Source organism: Monodelphis domestica, chromosome 3 (assembly GCF_027887165.1).
Source record: "Monodelphis domestica isolate mMonDom1 chromosome 3, mMonDom1.pri, whole genome shotgun sequence".
In the NCBI taxonomy this organism is placed as follows: Eukaryota; Metazoa; Chordata; class Mammalia; order Didelphimorphia; family Didelphidae; genus Monodelphis; species Monodelphis domestica.
Window position 1 is genome coordinate 83,585,169 of NC_077229.1, and position 24,460 is coordinate 83,609,628.

General features: G+C 37.6%; 1 protein-coding gene across 10 annotated transcripts in view; it reads right to left on the reverse strand.

The window, feature by feature from the left end:
* The window catches only part of LOC100013359 (cytochrome P450 4F3-like), an 85,956-nt gene that overhangs the window by 33,912 nt on the left and 27,584 nt on the right, over positions 1-24,460 (reverse strand). For 6 of the 10 annotated variants that reach the window (XM_056822319.1, XM_007489705.2, XM_056822318.1 and 3 more), the window contains one exon: positions 14,119-14,412. The exons of 1 other annotated variant lie outside the window; for it this stretch is intronic. In XM_056822319.1, coding sequence (XP_056678297.1) covers positions 14,119-14,334 — 216 coding nt within the window. In that variant the 5' untranslated portion in view covers positions 14,335-14,412. The remainder of the gene's footprint in view (positions 1-14,118; positions 14,413-24,460) is intronic. 3 more of the 10 variants (XM_056822320.1, XM_007489706.2, XM_056822316.1) reach the window with 1 other exon arrangement.

The window sequence follows — 24,460 nt, forward strand, 5'->3', positions numbered from 1 at the left end:
TCATATTATTCCTATACATCACAGAGTGTTGTAGAAACATAGTAAATGATCACAGAATTTCTTGTTGTAGTAACAACACAAGATTATTGATTAGGTGATTTGATAATATCCAATCAGAATACAGAATGTCACATATGTAGAAAATTGATTGTGTGCCAAAGAAGTATGTGCTTGAAAACCTATATAATAAATGAACCCCTGTGTGCGATGCCTACAAAGGTGGTTTTGAACACATAGTGTCTCTCATCTCCATAATTCGACTGGATCGTCACACTTAGAGAAAAATCCTCGGAACTTCAGAGAGACCGATGGACAGCTCTCCTTAAATAATTATAATACTTGCTTCCTTCCTTTAAGTGCATGCTATTGGAGAATAATTTGGAAGAGATAGGAATATTTATCCTGGAGAAGAGAAGACTTGGGGGTTATATGAAAGCTGTCTACCAGTATAAAGGACTATCCCATGGAAAGGGGCTTCAACTTGTTCTGTTTGACTCCAGACTTTGTTTGCTTGGTTCTTGTTTCTGTCCGGCTCACTAAGCAAAAAGTGGAAGTTGAAAGTAGACAAATTTAAATTTGATATCAGGAAAATCTTCTTAAGTATGTGGCATGCAAATGTAGAAGGGCTCCCCAAGGAAATGGAGATGATTCTCATTATTAGAGCCCATCAAACAATGGCTCTGTTGTAAATTTTTTTTAGTTCCTTTTAGTAATTTTATTATTTGTGGTTCAGGGCCATTTCTCCCAATTAGGAGGCTATTTGGCTGACTGCAACCTGTTTTATGGGATGTTAAAATTTATCAAAGGTCTCAAAAAATCCTAAAATAAGAAGACAAAGGAGAGAAAAAAGGTAGCTATCATTTATAAATTTTAGTTAAAACCCAAAATGATTTAAATAGTTTTATTTTTGGAAGGTTCTCAACTGTCTGCAAGGCAGTGGTTATCTGTGACATATCATTCCCCTCTCAATCAATACATTGTGAACTTTTAAATATAGTTTAATCTTAGTTTACCTATAGACACTAATCCAAGTCTGTTTGGCTAGGTCTGTCTCCTTATAGAGTTATGAAATTATGATTCTGTTTGACTAAGTTGCTGGGATTTTTATGATATAAGAGGTGTACAAGAATGCTTTGTGCCACAACTTATTTCTCTAATATAATTTTAGATTATAAAAGCTCCATTAGAACCCTAATCAGCATTCAGAGTTATTTTTTTCTCTCTACCCATTCTTATGCATAATAAGATCTAAATTTTAATCTATGGAATCTCTACATTGTGGTATTGTTATTCAGTGGCAATTACCTACCAGATGAACTCAGTAGGAATAGTTTTCCCATGACAGCTGGATGACCATAAGTTGGTTATATTGTACAAAGAATTCTTTTTCAGGTTTGAATGGGACTTGATAATCTACATGGTACCCTCCAACTCTGAATATGTCATTTTCCAATTCTATGAAATATCTACCATATTGAAACATCATGCTAAGCATTGAAGATACAGAGCCAAAAAGGAAGCTCCCAAGGAACACCCAAACTATTTTAGGCATATGCAGAGATCAAGAAATACAAAATAATTTAAAGACAAGAAAAGCACTACCAGGACTTTCAGTCAAAATGGTGGCTTAGAAGCAGCAAAAGTTCAGACCTCTGAAAACCCTTCCTTACAGATCACAAACTGAATGCTCCTAGGGGACTGAAATTCAAACTTATCAACAGGACAGAGCAGGGGAACCATCCTTCTGGACTCAAATCAAAAGGTACGCCCCCCCAAAAAAAGCCAGAATCCTAGAACACTCAGATCTGAGGGGAAGGCAGAAGGAAGGTCCCAGGATCCTTCCCCCCAACCCAGAGAGCTGAGCCCTCAGCAGCAACGGGAACCTCAGGGCTGGCAAAAGGGCTGTTCTGACAGGCGTACCTTGAAAGCAACCTGGGCCAGTCTCAGAGCAATGGACAATTTGCCTGGGGCTAAAGCCTTGGATCATCAGACAGATACACTAAGAGCCAATACTCCTCACTCAGATTTCTGAATGGAAAGGAGAAGAAAAAAACCATAGAAATGGTAAACAGTACAGAAGTGCAAAATCTTCCAAACATCAAGAAAAGCAAGAAGAAGGGGGTGATTTTGGACACATTTTATGGAACAAAAATACAAAATACAGAGGAGATACAAGAGGAAACACAAACAAATGCTCCAAAAGCTTCCAAAGGAAATGGAAATTCTCCACAAACTCTTGAAAAATTTAAATCATAAATTATCAAAAAGATGGAAGCCTTCTACTAGGAAAAATTGGAAACAATGCAAAAGGAACTCAGCAATCTGAGACCAAAATATGCAAATGCAGAAACAGCTCGAAGCCTCAAAAAACAGGTCAGACCAAACTGAAAAGGAAAACCAGTCTTTAAAAGTCAGAATCAGGCAACTGGAAAACAATGATCTTGCAAAAGAGCAAGAATTAATAAAGCAAAGTCAAAAGACTAAAGAATTAGAAGATAACAGAAAATATCTCACTGACAAGGTGACAGACCTGGAAAACAAAGGAAGGAGAGACAATGTGAGAATCATTGGTCTACCAGAAAAGCCAGAAATAAACAGTAATCTTGATATCATATTACATGATATCATCAAAGAAAACTGCCCAGAGATTCTAGAACACGGGGACAAAATATGCATTGAAAGAGTCCACAGAACAGCCTCTACACTAAATCCCCATAAGACAACTCCCAGGAATGTAATTGCCAAATCCCAAAGCTTCCAAGCAAAAGAAAAAATCTTACAAGAAGCCAGAAAAAGACAATTTAGATATAAAGGAACATCAATCAGGGTCACGCAGGACTTAGCAATTTCCACTCTGAACGACCATATGGCATAGAACATGATATTCAGAAAAGCAAGAGAGCTGGGTCTTCAACCAAGAATCAGCAATCCATCAAAACTGACTATATACTTCCAGGGTAAAGTATGGACATTCAACAAAATACAAGATTTCCAAGTTTTTGTAAAGAAAAGACCAGAGCTCTGTGGAAAGTTCGACATCCAAACACAAAGAGCAAGAGAAACATGAAAAGGTAAATATGAAGGAAAGGGAAAAGGAGGAAAATGTTATCTTTTTCTTTTATTCAAACTCTCTTCTATAAGGACTACATTTATATCAAGTTATATATATTAATATGTGGGGAAAATGTAATGTGTAACTCTCAAAATTGTATGCATCATTAGAGTAGTAAGAAGAATCACTCATAGGGAAAGTTTGGGACATCAAGATGACATGGAGGAAGGGGGCATAGAAAGAAAAAGGGGGTGGGGGAATCATTGATGGTACTAAGATATACTCCAAGAAATAGGAAAAAAAAACTAAATAGAATAATTTTTTTCACACAAAGATACACATGGGAAGGGGAGGGGAAGAATTCTCCTATAAGAAGGAGAGGAAGAGAATTTTTACTTAAACCTTACTCTCAGTGAATTCAATTCTGAGAGGGAAGAGCATCTAGATCCATTGGGATCTTGAATTTTATCTTATCCAACAGGGTAAGGGAAAAGGGAAAACCAAGGGGGATAGGGAGGAGGGAACACAAAAAGGGAGGGAAGGAGAGGGAGGAGGGGAAGGGACCAAAAAGGGAGGGGCTAGAAAGGGAAACATCAAGGGAGGAGAATAGGGGGACTGATTTAAAGTAAACCACTGGCTTAAAAGGTTATATCTGAAGAAGAAAGGTCAGAATTAGGGGAGGATATCAAAATGCCAGGGAGTCCACAAGTCACAATCATAACTTTGAACGTGAATGGGATGAACTCACCTATAAAATGTAGATGAATAGCAGAATGGATTAGAATCCAAAACCCTACAATATGTTGTCTTCAAGAAACACACATGAGGTGAGTAGACAATAACAAGGTCAGAATTAAAGAATGGAGTAAGACCTTCTGGGCCTCAACTGATAGAAAGAAGGCAGGAGTTGCAATCATGATATCTGACAAAGCCAAAGCAAAAATAGTCCTGATTAAAAGGGATAGGGAAGGTAAATATATTTTGATAAAAGGGACTATAGATAATGAGGAAATATCACTAATCAACAGGTATGCACCAAATAGGATAGCACCCAAATTTCTAATGGAGAAATTAGGAGAGAATTGAAGGATGAAATAGACAGTAAAACCATATTAGTGGGAGATCTGAACAAACCACTATCAAATTTAGATAAATCAAAAAATAAATAAGAAAGAGGTAAAAGAAGTGAATGAAATCTTGGAAAAATTAGAGTTAATAGACATGTGGAGAAAAATAAATATGGACAAAAAGGAATGCACCTTCTTCTCAGCACTACATGGCACATTCACAAAGATTGACCATACACTAGGTCACAGAAACATGGCATACAAATTCAGAAAAGCAGAAATAATAAATGCAGCCTTTTCAGATCATAAGGCAATAAAAATAATGATCAGTAAGGGTACATGGAGAACCAAATAAAAAATTAATTGGAAATTAAATAATATGATACTCCAAAATCAGTTAGAGAACAAATCATAGAAACAATTAATAATTTCATTGAGAAAAATGACAATGGTGAGACATCCTTTCAAACCTTATGGGATGCAGCCAAAGCAGTAATCAGAGGAAAATTCATATCCCTGAGTGCATATATTAACAAACTAGGGAGAGCAGAGATCAATGAATTGGAAATGCAAATAAAAAAATTGAAAGGGAAGAAATTAAAAACCCCCAGAAGAAAACCAAACTAGAAATCCTAAAAATTAAGGGAGAAATTAATAAAATTGAAAGTGATAGAACTATTGAACTAATAAATAAGACTAGAAGCTGGTACTTTGAAAAAACAAACAAAATAGACAACTACTGGTCAATCTCATTAAAAAAAGGAAAGAAGAAAAGCAAATTAACAACATCAAAGATGAAAAGGGGGATCTCACCTCCAATTAAGAGGAAATTGAGGCAATCCTTAAAAACTACTTTGCCCAATTATATGGCAATAAATATACCAATCTATGTGATATGGATGAATATTTACAAAAATATAAGCTGCCTAGACTAACAGAAGAAGAAATTGAATTCTTAAATAATCCCATATCAGAAAATGAAATCCAACGGGCCATCAAAGAACTTCCTAAGAAAAAATCCCCAGGGCCTGATGGATTCACAAGTGAATTCTATCAAACATTCAAGAACAGCTAATCCCAATACTATACAAATTATTTGACATAATAAGCAAAGAGGGAGTTCTACCAAATTCCTTTTATGACACAAACATGGTATTGATTCCAAAGCCAGGCAGGTCAAAAACAGAGAAATAAAATTATAGACCAATCTCCCTAATGAATATAGATGCAAAAATCTTAAATAGGATACTAGCAAAAAGACTCCAGCAAGTGATCAGAAGAGTCATTCACCATGATCAAGTAGGATTTATACCAGGGATGCAGGGTTGGTTCAATATAAGGAAAACCATCCATATAATTGACCATATCAACAAGCAAACCAACAAAAATCACATGATTATTTCAATAGATGCAGAAAAAGCCTTTGATAAAATACAACACACATTCCTATTAAAAACACTAGAAAGCATAGGAATTGAAGGGTCATTCCTAAAAATAATAAACAGTATATATCTAAAACCATCAGCTAATATCATCTGAAATAGGGATAAACTAGATGTATTCCCAATAAGATCAGGAGTGAAACAAGGATGCACATTATCACCTTTACTATGTAATATTGTACTAGAAACACTAGCAGTAGCAATTAGAGAAGAAAAAGAAATTGAAGGCATTAAAATAGGCAAAGAGGAGACCAAGTTATCACTCTTTGTAGATGACATGATGGTCTACTTAAAGAATCCTAGAGATTCAACCAAAAAGCTAATCGAAATAATCAACAACTTTAGCAAAGTGGCAAGATACAGAATAAACCCGCATAAGTCATCAACATTTCTATATATTTCCAACACAACTCAGCAGCAAAAACTAGAAAGAGAAATCCCATTCAAAATCACCTTAGACAAAATAAAATACTTAGGAATCTATCTCCCAAGACAAACACAGGAACTATATGAACACAACTACAAAACACTCTCCACACAACTAAAACTAGACTTGAGCAATTGGAAAAACATTAACTGCTCATGGGTAGGACAAGCCAATATAATAAAAATGACCATCCTACCCAAACTTATTTATCTATTTAGCGCCATACCCATTGAACTTCCAAAAAAAAATTTTTACTGATTTAGAAAAAACCATAACAAAGTTCATTTGGAAGAACAAAGGATCAAGGATATCCAAGGAAATCATGAAAAAAATACAAAGGAAGCTGGCCTTGCAGTCCCAGATCTCAAACTATATTATAAAGCAGTGGTCATCAAAACAATTTGGTACTGGCTAAGAGACAGAAAGGAGGATCAGTGGAATAGACTTGGGGCAAGTGACCTCAGCAAGACAGTATATGATAAACCCAAAGATCCAAGCTTTGGGGACAAAAATCCACTATTTTATAAAAACTGCTGGGAAAATTGGAAGACAGTGTAGGAGAGATTAGGTTTGGATCAACACCTCACACCCTACACCAAGATAAATTCAAAATGGGTGAATGACTTGAACATAAAGAAGGAAACTGTAAGTAAATTAGGCAAACACAGAATAGTATACATGTCAGACCTTTGGGAAAGGAAAGATTTTAAAACCAAGCAAGACTTAGAAAGAATCACAAAATGTAAAATAAATAATTTTGACTACATCAAATTAAAAAGTTTTTGTACAAACAAAACCAATGTTACCAAAATCAGAAGGGTAGCAACAAATTGGGAAACAATCTTCATAAAAACCTCTGACAAAGGTTTAATTACTCAAATTTACAAAGAACTAAATCAATTGTACAAAAAATCAAGCCATTCTCCAATTGACAAATGGGTAAGGGACATGAACAGGCAGTTTGCAGCCAAAGAAATCAAAACTATTAATAAGCACATGAATAAGTGCTCTACATCTCTTATAATCAGAGAGATGCAAATCAAAACAACACTGAGGTATCACCTCACACCAAGCAGATTGGTTAACATGACAGCTATGGAAAGTAATGAATGCTGGAGGGGATGTGGCAAAGTGGGGACACTAATTCATTGCTGGTGGAGTTGTGAATTGATCCAACCATTCTGAAGGGCAATTTGGAACTATGCCCAAAGGGTGATAAAAGACTGTCTGCCCTTTGATCCAGCTATAGCACTGCTGGGTTTGTACCCCAAAGAGATAAAAAGGGAAAAGTCTTGTACAAGAATATTCATAGCTGCACTCTGTGTGGTTGCCAAAAATTGGAAAATGAGGGAATGCCCTTCAATTGGAGAATGGCTGAACAAATTGTGGTATATGTTGGTGATGGAATACTATTGTGCTAAAAGGAACAATAAAGTAGAGGAATTCCATGAAGACTGGAACAACCTCCAGGAAGTGATGCAGAGCGAAAGGAGCAGAACCAGGAAAACGTCGTACACAGAGACTGATACATTGTGGTACAATCGAAGGTGATGGACTTCTCCATTAGTGGCAATGCAATGTCTCTGAACAATCTGTAGGGATCTAGGAGAAAAAACACTATCCACAAGCAGAGGACAAACTGTGGGAGTAAAAACACCGAGGAAAAGCAACTGCTTGACTACAGTGGTTGAGGGGACATGTCTGAGGAGAGACTCTAAATGAACACTCTAATGCAAATACTAACAACATGGAAATGGATTCGAATCAAGAACACATGTGATACCCAGTGGAATCGAGCATCGGCTATGGGAGATGTGGGGGGCATGGGGGAGGAAAAGAAAATGATCTTTGTCTCCAATGAATAATGTTTGGAAATGACCAAATCAAATAATGTTTTTAAAAAAAGAAAAGAAAAGCACTACCAGTAGAAGAGTCTTCCCCTATAAATGGACTATTGACCTAACAATACCATTACTAAGTTTGTATCCCAAAGAGATTAAAAAAAAAAGGAAAAGGACCTATATGTACAAAAATATTTATAGCAGCTCTTTTTGTGTTGGCAAAGAACTGGAAATTGAGGAGGTGCTCATCAACTGAGTGAGGAATGACTGAACAACTTATGATATATAATTGTGATGGAATACTATTATGTTATAAGAAAGGACAAGTAGTATGCTTTCAGAAATACCTGGAAAGATACAAACCGATGCCAAGTTAAGTGAGCAGAACCAGGAGAACATTGCATGCGGTAATAGCAATATTGTACGATGATCAACTGTGAAATGACTTAGCTGTTCTCAGAAATACAATGATCCAAGAAAAATGCTATCAACCTCCAGAGAAAACTCTGATAAGAATCTGAATATAGACTGAAGCAAACTATTTCTCACTTTATTTTTTTCACTTTTTTGTCTATGTTTTCCATCACAACATGAGTAATATGGAAATGTGTTTTGCATGATTGCACAGGTATAACATATACCAAATTGCTTGCCCTCTCAGAAAGGGGAAAGGGGAGGGAAAGAGAATTTGAAACTCGTTTTTTTAAAAGAATGTTAACATTGTTTTTACATGTAATTAGGAAGGAAATAAAATGTTATGTTAAAGAAGAAGAAATGATACATGAGTAGGACCTTGAAAGATGCCAAAGATCTCAAGAAGCAAATGGGAGACAGGCAGTACAAAGAAACAGCAGGAGTTGGGATGCCAAGGTCTATAATCATTTAATAAGTTTAACTAGAGCATAGAATGAGTGAAAGAGTTATATGAAATCAATCTAGTTTAAGTTTTGGGGGAGGGGTGTTTGTTTAATTGGTTAGTTTTTGTTTGGGTTTTGTTTTGTTTTGTTTTGTTTTTTGGTTGGGGAGGAAGGAATATTAAGCTTGGCCCTGTGGACCTGTGGGAACATCCAAGTGGGAAGCTGTAAGGGAGCCATCTCCCACTGCCAATGCAAATCAACAATTTGTTTTTCTGGGAATGTTGCCTGGGACATTGATAGGTAAGAAGACAGTGAGACAGTCAAAACTGTTTGAGTGGTAACCAGCCAAAGCCCTAAGGATACATGTGTACTAAGATTCAATGAACAATCTCCAGATCCCTAACCACTTCTGTGCAGTGGTTTCCTGAGTCCCTGGTGCTAGGTCATTTTTCATTGCTTATTCAACAAGCAAGAAAAAACCCAGATTTCAATGGTCTGGGCTCTTACCATTGCCTTCCCCCAGGACTGGGGATGGGGTTAGGTGAAAGAATGGGGCAATTTGTATATCCTAGAGCTAGTGACAGTTAGAATGGTGTTCCTATGCTACCCTTATGGCTGCCATCCTTGTGGAGCAGCATCATTCTGCAGAAATAGTTCCCTCCACTAATACACTGATGATGGAGTTGTGAATTGGGCCAACCATTCTGGAGGGCAATTTGGAATTGTGCGTAAAGGACTTTAAAAGAATGTCTGCCCTTTGATCCAGCCATACCACTACTAGGGGTTTGTACCCCAAAAGAGATAAAAAGGGGAAAGACTTGTACAAAAATATAGACACACTTTTTGTGGTGGCAAAAATTTGGAAAATCAAGGGGTGTCCCTCAATTGGGGAATAGCTGAGCAAATTGTGGTATCTGAGGGTGACAGAATACTATTGTGCTGAAAGGAATAATGAACTGGAGGAATTCCATGTGAACTGGAAAGACAAATTGATTCAGAATGAAAGGAGCAGAACTAGGAGAAGATTGTACACAGAGACTGATACATTATGGAACAACTGAATGTAATAGACTCTTCTACTAACAACAATGCACTGATTCAGGATAATCCAGAGGAACTTATGAGAAAGAATGCTATCCACATCCAGAGAAAGAACTATGGGAGTAGAAATACAGAAGAAAAATATATGATCGATCATGTGGTTCAATGGGGAAATGATTAGGGATTTTACATTAAAAGATCACTTTATTGCAAATATGAGTAATATGGAAATGGGTTTTGAACAAAGATACATGTATAAGCCAGTGGAATTGTTTGTCACCTCCAGGAGAGGGGAGAGAAGAGGGGTAGAAAAAAATCATGAATCATCTAACTATGGGGAAATAGTCTAAATAAATAAATAAAAGTCCCCTCTCCTTTTGCCAAACTGGAACTTGGCAGGGTTACCCAGCCAGGATGGGTCAGCCTTGAACATAGGTCTTCTTAATTAGAAGTCTTTACCTTTTCTACACTACATTGCCTCTCAGATTATGAAAGTTTTTACATGTTAAACGAGAATGTACCTTTTATTCTAGGAGCAATAAGGAACAATACAATGAGTAATGGGAAGCCAGTATGAGTTCTACTATGTTACACCACTACTCAATAAACTCCCTGAGGGTTCCTATTACCTCTGTTGGGATTATAAACATCTTCACAGTCAAGCTCCAACTTACATTTCCAGCCAAAATGCACATTCTTCCTTGCCACATACTATATATAGACTAATCAAAGTAACCTTCTTACTGTTCCTCATACATCTTCCATCTCCATGTTCCTCTTGCCTTACATTTGAATTACCCTTTTCGTGTCTCCTTAGAATTTTTAGCTTTCTGCACAGCTCAACTATTTTCACCTTTTACAGGAGGTCTTTTCCTGATTTTTCCCTTTCTCCCAACTGCCACTGTCTACCTTTAAACAATTACCATATATTGATTTTGTACATATCGTATGTATATAGTTTACATATACCTTATACATGTATATGTTGTATCCCCTGAAGTAGATAGATGGCACAGAGGATAAAAGCGTTGAACCAAGAATCAGGAAAACCTGAGTTCAAATCCTGATTCAAACATTTAATGTGACCTTCAACAAATCATTTAACCTCTTTTGCTTCAATTTTCTCACCTATATAATGGGGATAATAATGGCTTCTAGCTTCCAAAATTGTTATGAGGATCAAATGAGATAATATCTGTAAAGTACTTAGCAGTCTCTGATACATAATAGGAACTATATAAATGCTATTATTATTATTATCTATGATCATATATTGATAATATTGAGAGCAGTAAGTTTTTAAATTATTTTTGTAACCCCACTGACTAATGTAGTGATTTGAGTAAGCACATAACAAATTTTCATTAATTGATTAATAGGTTAATTAAGGGGAAAATGCAGGGTCCTGAGAAAAAGCAACAAAAAAATGGAAAGAAAGCAGGGGGAAAAACAAGAAATAGGATTAGCAGGCTCAGGGATCTATCTGGAGTTCCAGACCTTTCAAATGAGGGAACCAGTAAAAGACCATCTCCACAGTTTGCTCTTAACACATTCCTGCAACAACCTAACCTATTCAGAATTTTACCTCATGGAATCTCAGACTTTTAGGCTCATAACATTAGAGCTGGAAGGGGCCCAGAATGTCAGCACTAGAAGGAAATGGTCAACATAAACATTCAGAAATGAAAAAAGCTTTAGAGCATGGAATATCAGAAACTAAGCAGTCCTTTGTCAATCAGCCAATAAACATTTAATAAACACCTACTACTATGTGTCAGGCACTATGCTAAGCACTTGGGGATACAAATACCTTAAGACATAAATAGAAATAAAATCAAAACTGGAAGAAGCTTAGACCAGAGGATATTGGAACCGAAAAGTTATTGACCTATAGGAGAGGGATAGTTGCCATTATTTGGGCAATCATAGGAGTGGGGAAGTGGAGGGGTTCAAGAGAATGAAATCCTAAAGACCAGGTCAGGTCAAGAGTTAGGGTCCCTCAGACTGCCAGGATTCAAAATGCAGAAGTGGGATACATGCCTCTGGTCAGGATTCCAAGTCAGGGAGATTGCTTTCCCAAGGCTTTCCCAAGCCTTCAGCCCCATATGATGGCAGCATGCACTCCCTGTCCCTACCCTGCTTAGATTCAGATGTCATGGGTTGGGTGAGGATGCCCCTGGATGGCTCAAAAAGGGCAGGAATGGAAGATAGCCTGTTTTCCTAAATTCTAAAGTAGTAGGGGAGCAGTGAGTAGAAAGAGCTTCTTCTCAGACTACAATAAACAAAAGGAAAGTGGAAATATACTCATTTTAGGAAACAGTTGCTAAGAAAGACCATCCCATCTTTTTCTCTATCATACATTTCTTTGACAGTATACTTTACTCCAAATCTCCTTCGCAGTTTGTTTTGTAGCAATTTGCAGCCTGATCATATACCCATTGTCTGCCTCTCTATTGCCTTCAGAATGATGGTAACTTTTAATTCTTAAAAACCAGTGTTCTCTAAGCCACATAATGCTCAGAAAATATTAAATTAAAAAATGGTTCTTTGTTTTGGGGGATTTAGAATCATTGAACAAACTTTGCAATTTCATTGATACAATCTGCTTCTCATCCTGTTGCTGAATTTCAGGTCTAAATTATTATCTATTTGAAATGTCTGTCAAAGAGAAAAATATAGATTTAGATTAAATACCTATACATATACCTATGCATATACTTTATATGTGTGTATGCAGATACAGATGAGTTCTTTAGGTTGAAAATGAGATGAGAATCTAGCTAGTAGTAAATGCTAAAAACAACATAAGAGTTGTCCAGCATTACAGAGAAGAAGTTTGGAGATGAGATTCAAATTCAGGTCATCCTGACTCTAAGTCCAATATCCACTATAATAGGGAAGACAATTTAGGCTCCCAATTGTAGGCCAGTGGCATTTTTTTCAGTTCTTGAAAAAATTCTAAAATATGATAATAAATGAAGCCAATATTGATCTTAGACTACACTAAAAGCATGGACTTTCCATAGTCGTACAGACTATGCTCCTTACTCTTTGATGAGATATACTGCTTTAGATTATACTGTTTTATCATATCATAGTATATCATCTAAAGCAGTATATCTCATCAAAGAGTAAGGAGCATAGTCTAACTGTACATAGTTCAGATCAGGTTATTTCTGGAATACAGAGTTCAGTTCTAAGCACCAGGTTTTAGAATAAATGTCAATAATCTAGAAAGAATACCAAGAAAGGATCCAATGGTAAAGAGACTGTACATCATGCCATAGGAGAATCAGTTGAAGGAACTTGGTATGTCTAGTTTGGAGACTCAGGGAAAAAATGAGAGTTGTCTGGATAGCTAGAAGAAAAAGGGGACTTGCTCTTCTTGTTTCCCAGAGAGCACTAGGAGCAATAAAAGGAAGCTGAAGAGAGACTAAGGTTTGAGTTGAGGAATAGCTTCCTAACTATTAGAGCTATCACGATTGATAAGGGCTGCTTTAGGAAGTAGTGAGTTAATTGTCATTAGTAGTCTTCCAGTGAAGTTTGGATGACTATTTGTTGAAAATAATATAGAATGGATTTTTACTAAGGTAAAGATTAGATTAGATACACCCTAAGACAGATTTCTAGTCTAAAATTCTCTGATTCTCTGATAGGCATTGGTTCAGCTTAGATGGAAATTTTCAACTTGAGGGATGTCACAGTCCAACAACATGGGAGTCCATGTGAGGTATCAAAGGTCCAGGAAAGAAGAAGGGAAGTAAAGACACAAAAGAGCTCAAGTGATGAAGGGAAGGAGAGAATCCCTATCTGCCCGGAGAAGGCTAGACCATACTATAAAAGACCTACTTTCTTGGGTACAGGGGAACAAGTGGGTGGGAAGATGGAGACTATGTTTAGGACAGAGACCTAATAAGTAGAGAGCCTAAGGTAGAGGAAATAAGAAAGATCACCTCAAAAAAGTCTTTGATAAAGAGTGATTTGGACTCCCTGTAAAGGCTCTTGGATTCTACCGAGGTTCTTTTGCACTCTTTCTATCTCCATATCTTGATGAAAAAGCAAGACCCTTCTCCATGTTCCTCTTGGGAAGTCACTGAGGATGAATAACTCCAGAGAGTAATTTACAAGAGGACTCTTGCTCTTGTTAGTACCACCAATGTCTTCAGAAAGACTGAGCCTCCAGTTCACCCTCAGGAAGCTCAGTTTCTCAAGTTCTCAGTTCCCCATTCTAGACTCAAATATTCAATTTCCTAAGTCCCTTAGACCCTTAACCCTCAGATGCTGTGTGCCCTTAGTCCTCCCAACCCCTCTATCCAATGAAGCCCCAAAACCTCTCTATTTTCTGAGAACCAACCCCTACCCTAACCCTCAGCCTAGATGTCCCCACTCACCACTCCTGCATGACCATTGAGCCAGTGCCATTCAGGGGGCTCAGGAAAGCATCGAAGCCATTGACAGTTGGTACGGAACTGGTGGATACAAATCAGGCCTTTTCCCAGGATCCAGGTGCTAAATGCCAGAAAGATCAGGAGCAAGGCTGAGGAAACTTTAGGCTCCAATCCCAGCAGGCCCAGCTGGTGAGATAGCCATTTAGACTCAGGCAGCATCCTATAATGGAAGAAATGGGGTGGGGCAGAAGGAATAGAGAAGAGAAAAGAAAGATGGTAAGAAGTATGAGGGAAGTCCTAGGGAAGAGCAATTGGAAGAAATGCGGAGGAAGAGATACAGGAGAGGGGAGAAAAGGGGGCAAACAAAAAGGGAAGCATATAGAAAAGGAGGCAATGAGGGTGCAGGTTTGAAGAGCAGAGGGAGAAGTAACAAGGTTGGGAAAGCCAAGAAGAGAAGAGAGAAGGCAGGGAAAACGTGTCAGTAAGAGAAGGGCCATGGAAGAAGGAGGAAAACTAGGGTTCATATCACGTGTGCTGGTATGGTCCCTTACCCTCTCTGGACTTCCTGGCCCTCCAAGGAACTACAATAAAGTAAGCACCCTGCCCCCATGATGTTAGAAGAAAAAGTGAAGCAAAAAACAGGGAAAGATTATTTTCAGTCCACAAAAGCTCAGCAGAAGAATGTGCCCCTGGTTTCAAGCTACTAGCAGTTTTTCCCAGGCTCCACTCTTAGGCTTAGGAATCAGAGTTCTTTTGAGTAGCTATAACAATTGGGCTAGCTCATGTTACCTCCCTATACTTTCCTCCCTCAAGGTTGGACCTCTTTCTGGCCTGATTTCTTATTCTAGAATCCCAAGTTTCTAAAAAATATGTATCTCCCCCTGGACAAAGAGTCCCTCACCATTTCCTTTGCCACCTAGGTGGCTAACAAAGTAGATAGAGCACTAGCCCTAGAATCATGAAGATCTGAGTTTAAATCTAACCTCATTTACTAGCTGGGTGGCCCTGGGTTAGTTACTTAACCAAGTCACTCACCTTGTTCACCTGTTTCCTTAACTTTAAAGCACCTACCTCAAAGAATTATTATGAGAATTAAATGAGATAAAATTTATAAAGCACTTAGCACAGTGCCTGGTACATAGCAGGGACTTATTAAATACTTCTCTTCTCTCCCACCTCCCCACAACTAGTTTCCTAATTTTGTAAACGAAAAGCCCTCCCAATAGAAAAGCATCTTGGAAAACCAGTTCCCGCAAAATCATGCCTCCCACAATCCCTTTCTGGCCTCAATCCTACATACTTAACATTATTAGCCAGGGTCTGATGCACAATTTCAATTACTCCTCTCCTACTTTTTCCAAGTCTCTCTGGTACACTGCCTGCTTTCAGGACCAACCTCCTTCCTGGCAAAAGAAAAAATGGAACCAGGCCAGTTAACTCTTGATGGAACAATTTCTTCAGTGCTCCAGAAGGTATTACTCTCTTTCTCATAAACTGAGAAAGGAAAAAGAAATGGGGGCAAGGTTTCTAGCTGTATATAATTCATTGCTAAGGGGTTTATGGTGGTAGATGATGAAGTCCCTAATTAACTGCTTGAGCAAGAAGACCCAGTGATTAAATGTATGAACACAAGGGATAGTAGGGTAGCTTGGTGGCACAATGGATAGAGCACTGATCCTGGAGTCAGGAAGTTCAAATCTGGCCTCAAACACATACTACCTATGTGACCCTGGGCAAGTCACTTAACCAAGTTGGCTTCAGGTTCCTCATCTGTAAAATGAGCTAGAGAAGAAAATGGCAAACCACTCCAGTATCTTTGCCAAGAAAACCCCAAAGGGGGTCACAAAAGATCAGATATGACTAAAAACTACTGAACAACAACACAAGAATGGACCATCTCTCCATTTTCTCTCTTCTTTTATGTCTGTGAATCTTGGATACTCTTCAAACACAGAACATGTCACACAGCGAATATTTAATAAATACTTCTTGGCTGATTGATTTGAGAATTAGGTCAAAGAAAGAGTAATTTCCCTGCAAAAAAAAACACATATTCTAATTAGGGCAAACTTGGGGAACCCTTGGTTGCCTCTCTCCCTTTTATGGTTTTTTTTTCTTTCCTCATCTTAAGAAAATAGAATCTAGGATTGGATTCAATCTTATGAATTCAAAAGGTCTAGATGTTCTGGTTGATGCTGAAGGGAAAGTCTACATTAAGATGTCCACCAGAAAAGAAGGCTGCCCTAAGTCTGGCTTATTTTACCAGTAATATATGCCAGGACTTATTTGGGCAGTGGCCAGCCAAGGTAAAATGTAAAATGTCTATCTATTCTAGAAACTTTTATGTGTTCTAATGAAGATTGTGTCCTTTTTCCACCTGATCAGGCCAGTAGTTACAAGTCATTGAATATTGTTCTATTACTGTATGATTGTGAGCTTTTTTCTATTTAGTTTTTTTCTGATATGTATGAAGGGGGAAAAAAACAAAATAATGAATAAAAAACTAAAACCAGGTTTTTCTCAAACCCAGAAAGACATATTTAAGTCTGACACATGCAAGTTGTATGACCTGGATAAATCACTTAACCTCCCAGTGCTCTAAGCCACTCCCTCAGACTAAATGTTATCTTATATTAGTAGAGGCCGTTTCCTCACCCAGATGTTCCCTCTACCAGTGAAATCATTTGTCATTATGAATAAATTGCCTGTTCCATACTAAAGAATATGGAGTATGCCATACCCCATACATTGAATTTTTTTGCTTTACTTTTTGGGGGGGAAATCCCCCAGAATTGTGATCCATAATCAAATTCACTGTCATTAAAATCATGCCCTGGGGTGGAGGACTAAACAAGTCAATAAATGTAAGGAAAAAAGAGGAAATTAATCTCACTGAGACCAGACTTCCTAAGACTAATTGTGATTGAAATTATATGGATAGAGCTATAAGTGCCCAGAGTCTAAAGGTTTGACCAAACAAAATCTCAAGGCTAGGCTTAAATATATAGCCTGTTGGACCATAAACTCCTTGAGAACAGGGACTGTTTTGATTTTTGTCTTCATAGTCTCACCACTCACTTTTGAAAAGAAAGAAGAGAAGGAGAAAGAAAGAGAGGGAAAGAATAAGGGAGAGAAAAAGAAAGGGGGAAGGAAGGAAGGAAGGAAGGAAGGAAGGAAGGAAGGAAGGAAGGAAGGAAGGAAGGAAGGAAGGAAGGAAGGAAGGAAGGAAGGAAGGAAGGAAGGAAGGAAGGAAGGAAGGAAGGAAGGAAGGAAGGAAGGAAGGAAGGAAAGAAGGAAAGTACCAACGATGGAGAACCCACTACCTCCTCAGAAGCTCATTCTGCTTAGAAAGTTTTTCCTCACTTATCCTTTTGCCATTCACACCCATTCGTTGCTCCTGGTTCTTCCCTCTGGAGTGTAACAATGAATCTAATCGCTATATCATAGGACAGCATTCAGATTCTAAGAGCTAACTGTCATGTGCTGCTGAGTTCTTTCTTCTCCAAGCTACTTCTGCTACAACAACAAATTTCAAGTTTCTTCAGACAATCCCCAGATGGCATGAACTTAAGGCTTTTTCACCATCTGGTTGCCTTCCCTTAGTTCTTATCAATGTATATTCTAAAATGTGGAGATCAGATCTAGACGCAAATCCTCCTTGATGGTCTGAAAAGTGTACAATGGCACTATCATTTTACTAGTCCCTGACATTCTCCTGCCTCTCTCTTATTTTTTTTTTAATCCTCACCTTCCATCTTAGAATACTGTGTATTGGTTACAAGGCAGAAGAGTGGTAAGGGCTAGGCAATAGGGGTTAAATGACTTGCCCAGAGTCACACAGCTTAGAAGTGTCTGAGGTCAAATTTGAACCCAGGACCTCCCATCTCCAGGCCTGGCTCTCTAGAGGTCCACTGAACCACCCAGCTGCCCCTCCAGCTTTTCTTCTTAAGTCTTTAGCCTTTTTGGTTGCATTTCACATTGTTGTTTAAGATTGTGTTTACAGACAAAAGGCTATTTTCCCTGGTAGTTGATATGGCCCCATGTCTCAGAACTTCCAGTTTGGAAGGGGATAATGGGAGAGGGATTATCAGGTATCAAGTAGCAGGAATTTCTGTTTTTCCAAAGTTTCTTCCCAGAATCAAGGGAATTTTTTTTTTGTCATCAAATGCTTCTTCTTTATTTCTTCCGTGGGGGGCTGACTTTGAGTCTCTGTTCTATAGGCACATTCTATGGATTTGATTTTCGAAAAACTGAACACACAGAGTAAACTAAGTCCTGCAGAGAGAAGAGCTCCCTCTCTACATCCCTGAAGCTCCATTCATATTGAATGGAGGGGAGAGTGATCTTCTGACTGGATAGAAAGGGAAAAGGAGTGGCCGCAGAGAGAAACTACATGTTTGGTCAGATCTGAGTGACTCTGTGCCAAAGATCACATGAAGGACAACATTGTGGATCTTTCTGGCCCTGTGAGCAGAGTCTTAGCATGCCAGATGTCCCAAGTGTAGAGAGTCTATAGACCCATGAAATGAATGGGGTCTCAGCTCCCTGATGATGAAGGATTCTGGTTTCTAACCCATCACTCAACTCTTTGAGAGGTCAGATTTCAGAGAGCTGATCTCGGCACACAAGACCATCTCAACAGCAGGTGTAGATCTCCTTCTCCCATGTGGACAACTTGTACACAGGATCACAGTCAGCCTCAGTCAACTGAACAAAATAGTCTAAGCCCTGCTGCATAATGAACTCCCCTCCTCACACCCCTGAGACTCTCTGAACTAAGAAAGATATTTCACTGTCTCAGCTTTGAACCCTTGATTTCCTGCCTAGACTATACAACCAGGGAAAGGAGGTCAGCAATAGTGAGGCCTGGGGGAGAGAAGGGAAAAGGGATGAGGCTTGGGACTTACAGGGTTCGGGGCTTAGGGATGAGGAAAAGAGATTTTCTAGGATTTGATGAGTAAGGGGATGGGCAGAGAGGGATGGGCTGTATTCATTAAGATCTAACCCTACAGTTGTCCAGGATGGTACAGGGTAAGAAGACCCCAGTACAGCTCAAAATAGGAATTAGAAATCAGATGCAGATTCAGGTCACCTAAAGACCCCACAAGATACAAAGATGACAATAGCAACCAGGAGCCAGCAGTGTGATCAGTTGCCCAGCTTACTTGGCCCACTAGACCAGAGGTATCAAACCTTTGAATGCCATCTATATCCTAGGACATCCTGAGCCAGATAAAAATACAATTGGGAAATGGTTATCAAAATACAATGAAACAAAGATAACTTGACATTTTATTTTATTTCTTTTCCATTTGAATAAGTTTATTCAGTCAATTTAGAACATTATTCCTTGGTTACAATAATCACATTATTTCCCTCCCTCCCCTCCACCCACCTTTCCCACAGCCCAATTTCATTGGGTATTACTTGTGTCCTTGATCAGAACCTATTTCCATGCTGTTGTTTACACTAGGATGTTCATTCAGAGTCGACATCCCCAACCATATACCTTCAACCCATTTATTCAAGCAGTTGTTTTTCTTCCATGTTTTTACTCCCACAGTGTTTTCTCTGGATGTGGATAGTGGTTTTTCTCGTAGGTTCCTCCAAGTTGTTCAGGGTCATTGCACTGACACTAATGGAGAAGTCCATTACATTCGATTGTACCACAGTGTATCAGTCTCTGTGTACAATGTTTTCCTGGTTCTGCTCCTCTCACTCTGCATCAATTCCTGGAGGTTGATCCAGTCCCCATGGAAATTCTCCACTTTATTATTCCTTTGAACACAATAGTATTCCATCTCCAACATATACCACAATTAGTTCAGCCATTCCCTAATTGAAGGGCATGCCCTCATTTTCCAATTTTTGGCAACCATAAATAGCGCAGCTATAAATATTTTTGTACATGTTTTTTTTCCTTATTATATCTTTGGGGTACAAACCCAGCAGTGCTATTGCTGGGTCAAAGGGCAGACAGTCTTTTATCACCCTTTGGGCATAGTTCCAAATTGCCCTCCAGAATGGTTGGATCAATTCACAACTCCACCTGAAATAAATTAATGTCCCAACTTTACCACATCCCCTCCAGCATTCATTATTTTCCTTTGCTATCATGTTAGCCAATCTTCTAGGTGTGAGGTGATACCTCAGAGTTGTTTTGATTTGCGTTTCTCTGATTATAAGAGATTTAGAACACTTTTCATGTGCTTATTAATAGTTTTGATTTCTTTAACTGAAAATTGCCTATTCATGTCCCTTGCCCATTTTTTCAATTGGAAAATGGCTTGATTTTTTGTACAACTGGTTTAGCTCTTTATAAATTTGAGTAATTAGACCGTTGTCAGAGGTTTTGGTAATGAAGATTGTTTCCCAATTTGTTGCTTCCCTTCTAATTGTGGATGCATTAGTTTTGTTGTACAAAAACTTTTTAATTTGAAGTAATCAAAATTATTGATTTTAAATTTTGTGATTTTTTTTCTAGCTCTTGCTTGGTTTTAAAGTCTTTCCTTTCCCAAAGATCTGATAAATATACTATTCTGTGTTTACCTAATTTGCTTATAGTTTCCTTCTTTATATTCAGGTCATTCACCCATTCTGAGTTTATCTTGGTGTAGGGTGTGAGATGTTGATTCAAACACAATCTCTCCCACACTATCTTCCAATTTTCCCAGCAGTTTTTATCAAAAAGTGGATTTGGGGTTTATCATTGACTGTCTTGCTGAGGTCATTTACCCCAAGTCTGTTCCACTGATCCTCTTTTCTGTCACTTAGACAGTACCAAATTGTTTTGATAAACAGATCTGGTAATCTGGTTATCTGGGACTGTAAGTCCTCATTCCTTTGCATTTTTTTTTTCATGATTTCCCTGGATATCCTTGATCTTTTGTTCTTCTAAATGAACTTTGTTGTTTTTATCTAAGTCAGTAAAAAAGGTTTTTGGTAGTTCAATGGGTATGGCACTAAATAAGTAGATTAATTTGGGTAGGACTGTCATTTTTATTATGTTAGCTCATCCCACCCATGAGCAATCAATGTTTTTCCAATTGTTTAGATCTAGTTTTAATTGTGTGGAGAGTGTTTTGTAGTTGTGTTCCTATAGTTCCTGTGTTTGTCTGGGCAGATAGATTCCTAAGTATTTTATTTTGTCTATGGTGATTTTAAATGGAATTTCTCTTTCTAATTCTTGCTGCTGAAATGGGTTGGAATTATATAAAAATGCTGATGACTTATGCGGATTTATTTTGTATCCTGAAACTTTGCTAAAATTGTTGATTGTTTTGACTAGCTTTTTGGTTGATTCTCTAGGATTCTTTAAGTAAACCATCATATCATCCACAAAAAGTGATAGCTTGGTCTCCTCATTGCCAATTTTAATACCTTCAATTTCTTTTCCTTCTCTAATTGCTACTGCTAGTATTTTTAGTACAATACTAAATAATAGAGGTGATAATGGGCATCCTTGTTTCACTCCTGATCTTATTGGGAAGGCTTCTAGTTAATCCCCATTGCAGATGATGTTTGCTGATGGTTTTAGATATATGCTGTTTATTGTTTTTAAGAAAAGCCCTTCTATTCCTATACTTTCTAGTGTTTTGAAAAGGAATGGGTGTTGTATTTTATCAAAGGCTTTCTCTGCGTCTATTGAGATAATCCTTTGATTTGTGTCGGTTTGCTTGTTGATATGGTCAATTATGTGGATGGTTTTCCTAATATTGAACCATCCTTGCATTCCTGGTATGAATCCTACCTGGTCATTGTGAATAACCCTTTTGATCACTTGCTGGAGTCTTTTTGCTAGTATCCTATTTAAGATTTTTGCATCTATATTCATTAAGGAGATTGGTCTATGGTTTTCTTTCTATGTTTTTGACCTGCCTGGCTTTGGGATCAGTACCATGTTTGTGTCATAAAATGAATTTGGTAGAACTCCTTCTTTGCTTATTCTGTCAAATAGTTTGTATAATATTGGGATTAGTTGTTCTTTGAATGTTTGATAGAATTCATTTGTGAATCCATCTGGACCTGGGGATTTTTTCTTAGGGAGTTCTTTGACGGCTTGTTCCATTTCTTTTTCTGATATGGGTTGTTTAGGTAATTTATTTCTTCCTCTATTAGTCTAGGCAATTTATATTTTTGAAAGTATTCATTCATATCACCTAGATTGCCATATTTTTGTCATATAATTGGGCAAAGTAATTTTTAATGATTGCCTTAATTTCTTCTTCATTTGAGGTGAGGTCTCCCTTTTCATCTTGGATATTGTCAATTTAGTTTTTTTCTCCATTTTATTTGTTTTTTCAAAGTACCAGCTTCTAGTCTTATTTATTAAATCAATAGTTCTTTGACTTTCAATTTTATTGATTTCTCCTTTGATTTTTTGAATCTCTAATTTGGTCTTCATCTGAGGTTTTTAATTTGTTCACTTTTTAGTTTTTTAATTTGCATGCCCAATTCATTGAACTCTGCCCTTCTTAATTTGCTAACATATGAACTCAAGGATATAAATTTGCCCCTGAGTACTACTTTGGCTGCATCCCATAGGTTTTGAAAGGATGTCTCATCATTGTCATTTTCTTCAATGAAGTTATTAATTGTTTCTATGATTTATTCTTTAACTAGCCGGTTTTGGAAAATCATATTGTTTAATTTCCAATTAATTCTTGGTTTACCTCTCCATGTACCCTTACTAATTATTATTTTCATTGCATTGTGATCTGAGAAGGTTGCATTTATTATTTATACTCTTTTGCACTTGTTTAAAATGTTTTTTGCCCTAATACATGGTCAATTTTTGTGAATGTACCATGTGCTGTTGAAAAGAAGGTATATTCCTTTTTGTCCCTATTTATTTTTCTCCACATGTCAACTAACTCTAATTTTTCTAAAATTTCATTCACTTCTCTTCCCTCTACCTCATTTATTTTTTTGGTTTGATTTATCTAGGTCAGATAGAGGAAAGTTCAGGTCTCCCACTAGTATAGTTTTTCTATCTATTTCATCCTTGAGCTCCACTAGTTTCTATTTTAGAAATTTGGCTATGCCATTTGGTGCATACATGTTGAGTATGGATATTTCCTCATTGTCTATGCTGCCTTTTATCAGTATGTAATTACTTTCCCTATATTTTCTAACTAGATTTATTCTTACTTTGGCTTTGTCAGATATCATGATTGCAACTCCTGCCTTCTTTTTATCAATCGATGCCCAATAGATTTGGCTGCATCCTCTTACTTTCACCCTATGTGTATCTACCTTCCTCAGGTGTGTTACTTGTAGACAGCATATGGTAGGGTTTTGGATTCTAATCCACTCTGCTATTTGCTTGCGTTTTATGGGTGAGTTCATTCCATTCACAATCAGAGTTATTATTTATATCTGTGTATTTCTCAGCATTTTGATTTCTACTCCTGATCCTGCCTTTTCTTCTTTCACTATTTCCTTCTACACCAATGTTTGTTTTTAATCAGTCCCTGTAGTCCCCACCCTTATTTTACTTCCCTTTCTACTCCCCTTCCTTCTTATTCCCCCCCTTATTTTCCCTGTAGTCTTTCTAAAATTACCCCCCACCCTCTCCCTCTCTTGTACTGCTTCCCTCCCCATGTATTACCCTTCTACTCCCCTATAGGGCGCAAATCTATTCTCTGCCCCCAATTAATTGGATTGTTCTTCCCTCTTTGGGTCAATTTCAAAGCACATAAGAGGTGAGTATTTCCTATCTCCAACCTCTTTACCCTTCCAGTGTATTGATGTTCTCCCCCTTCCCACCATGAGCTTCGTTGTGACATATAAACTTTCCCCTTTTGTTTCTTTTCCCGTTTCTTTTAGTATTAACCTCTTTTTTAGGTCTAATTGTATATATACACACACACATATATATACACATGTCTGTATTTATGCATGCATATATCTATATACCTATTTATGTCTTGTCCTTTCATCCTATACAGTTGTCACTGTTCCCTTCTAGCTGCCCAGGTGATAACAACAGTTTTTAAGAGTTACCAATGACCTCCTTTCTTATAGGGATACATATCATTTTAACTTATTGAGTCTCTTAAAATTTTGTTTTGTTTTGTTTTGTTTTTCTTTTTTCCCTCTTTTTTAACTACCTTTTGATGATTCTCTTGAGTTCTGTGCTTGGACGTCAAATTTTCTGTTCAGGTTTGATCTTTTCATTGCAAATTCTTGGAATTCTTCTATTTTGTTGAATGACCATGCTTTCCCCTGTAAGAATATAGTCAGTTTTGCTGGGTAGTTGATTCTTGGTTGTAGACCTAGTTCCCTTGCTTTCCAGAATATCATATTCCATGCCTTTCAGTCCTTCAGTGTGAATGCAGCCAAA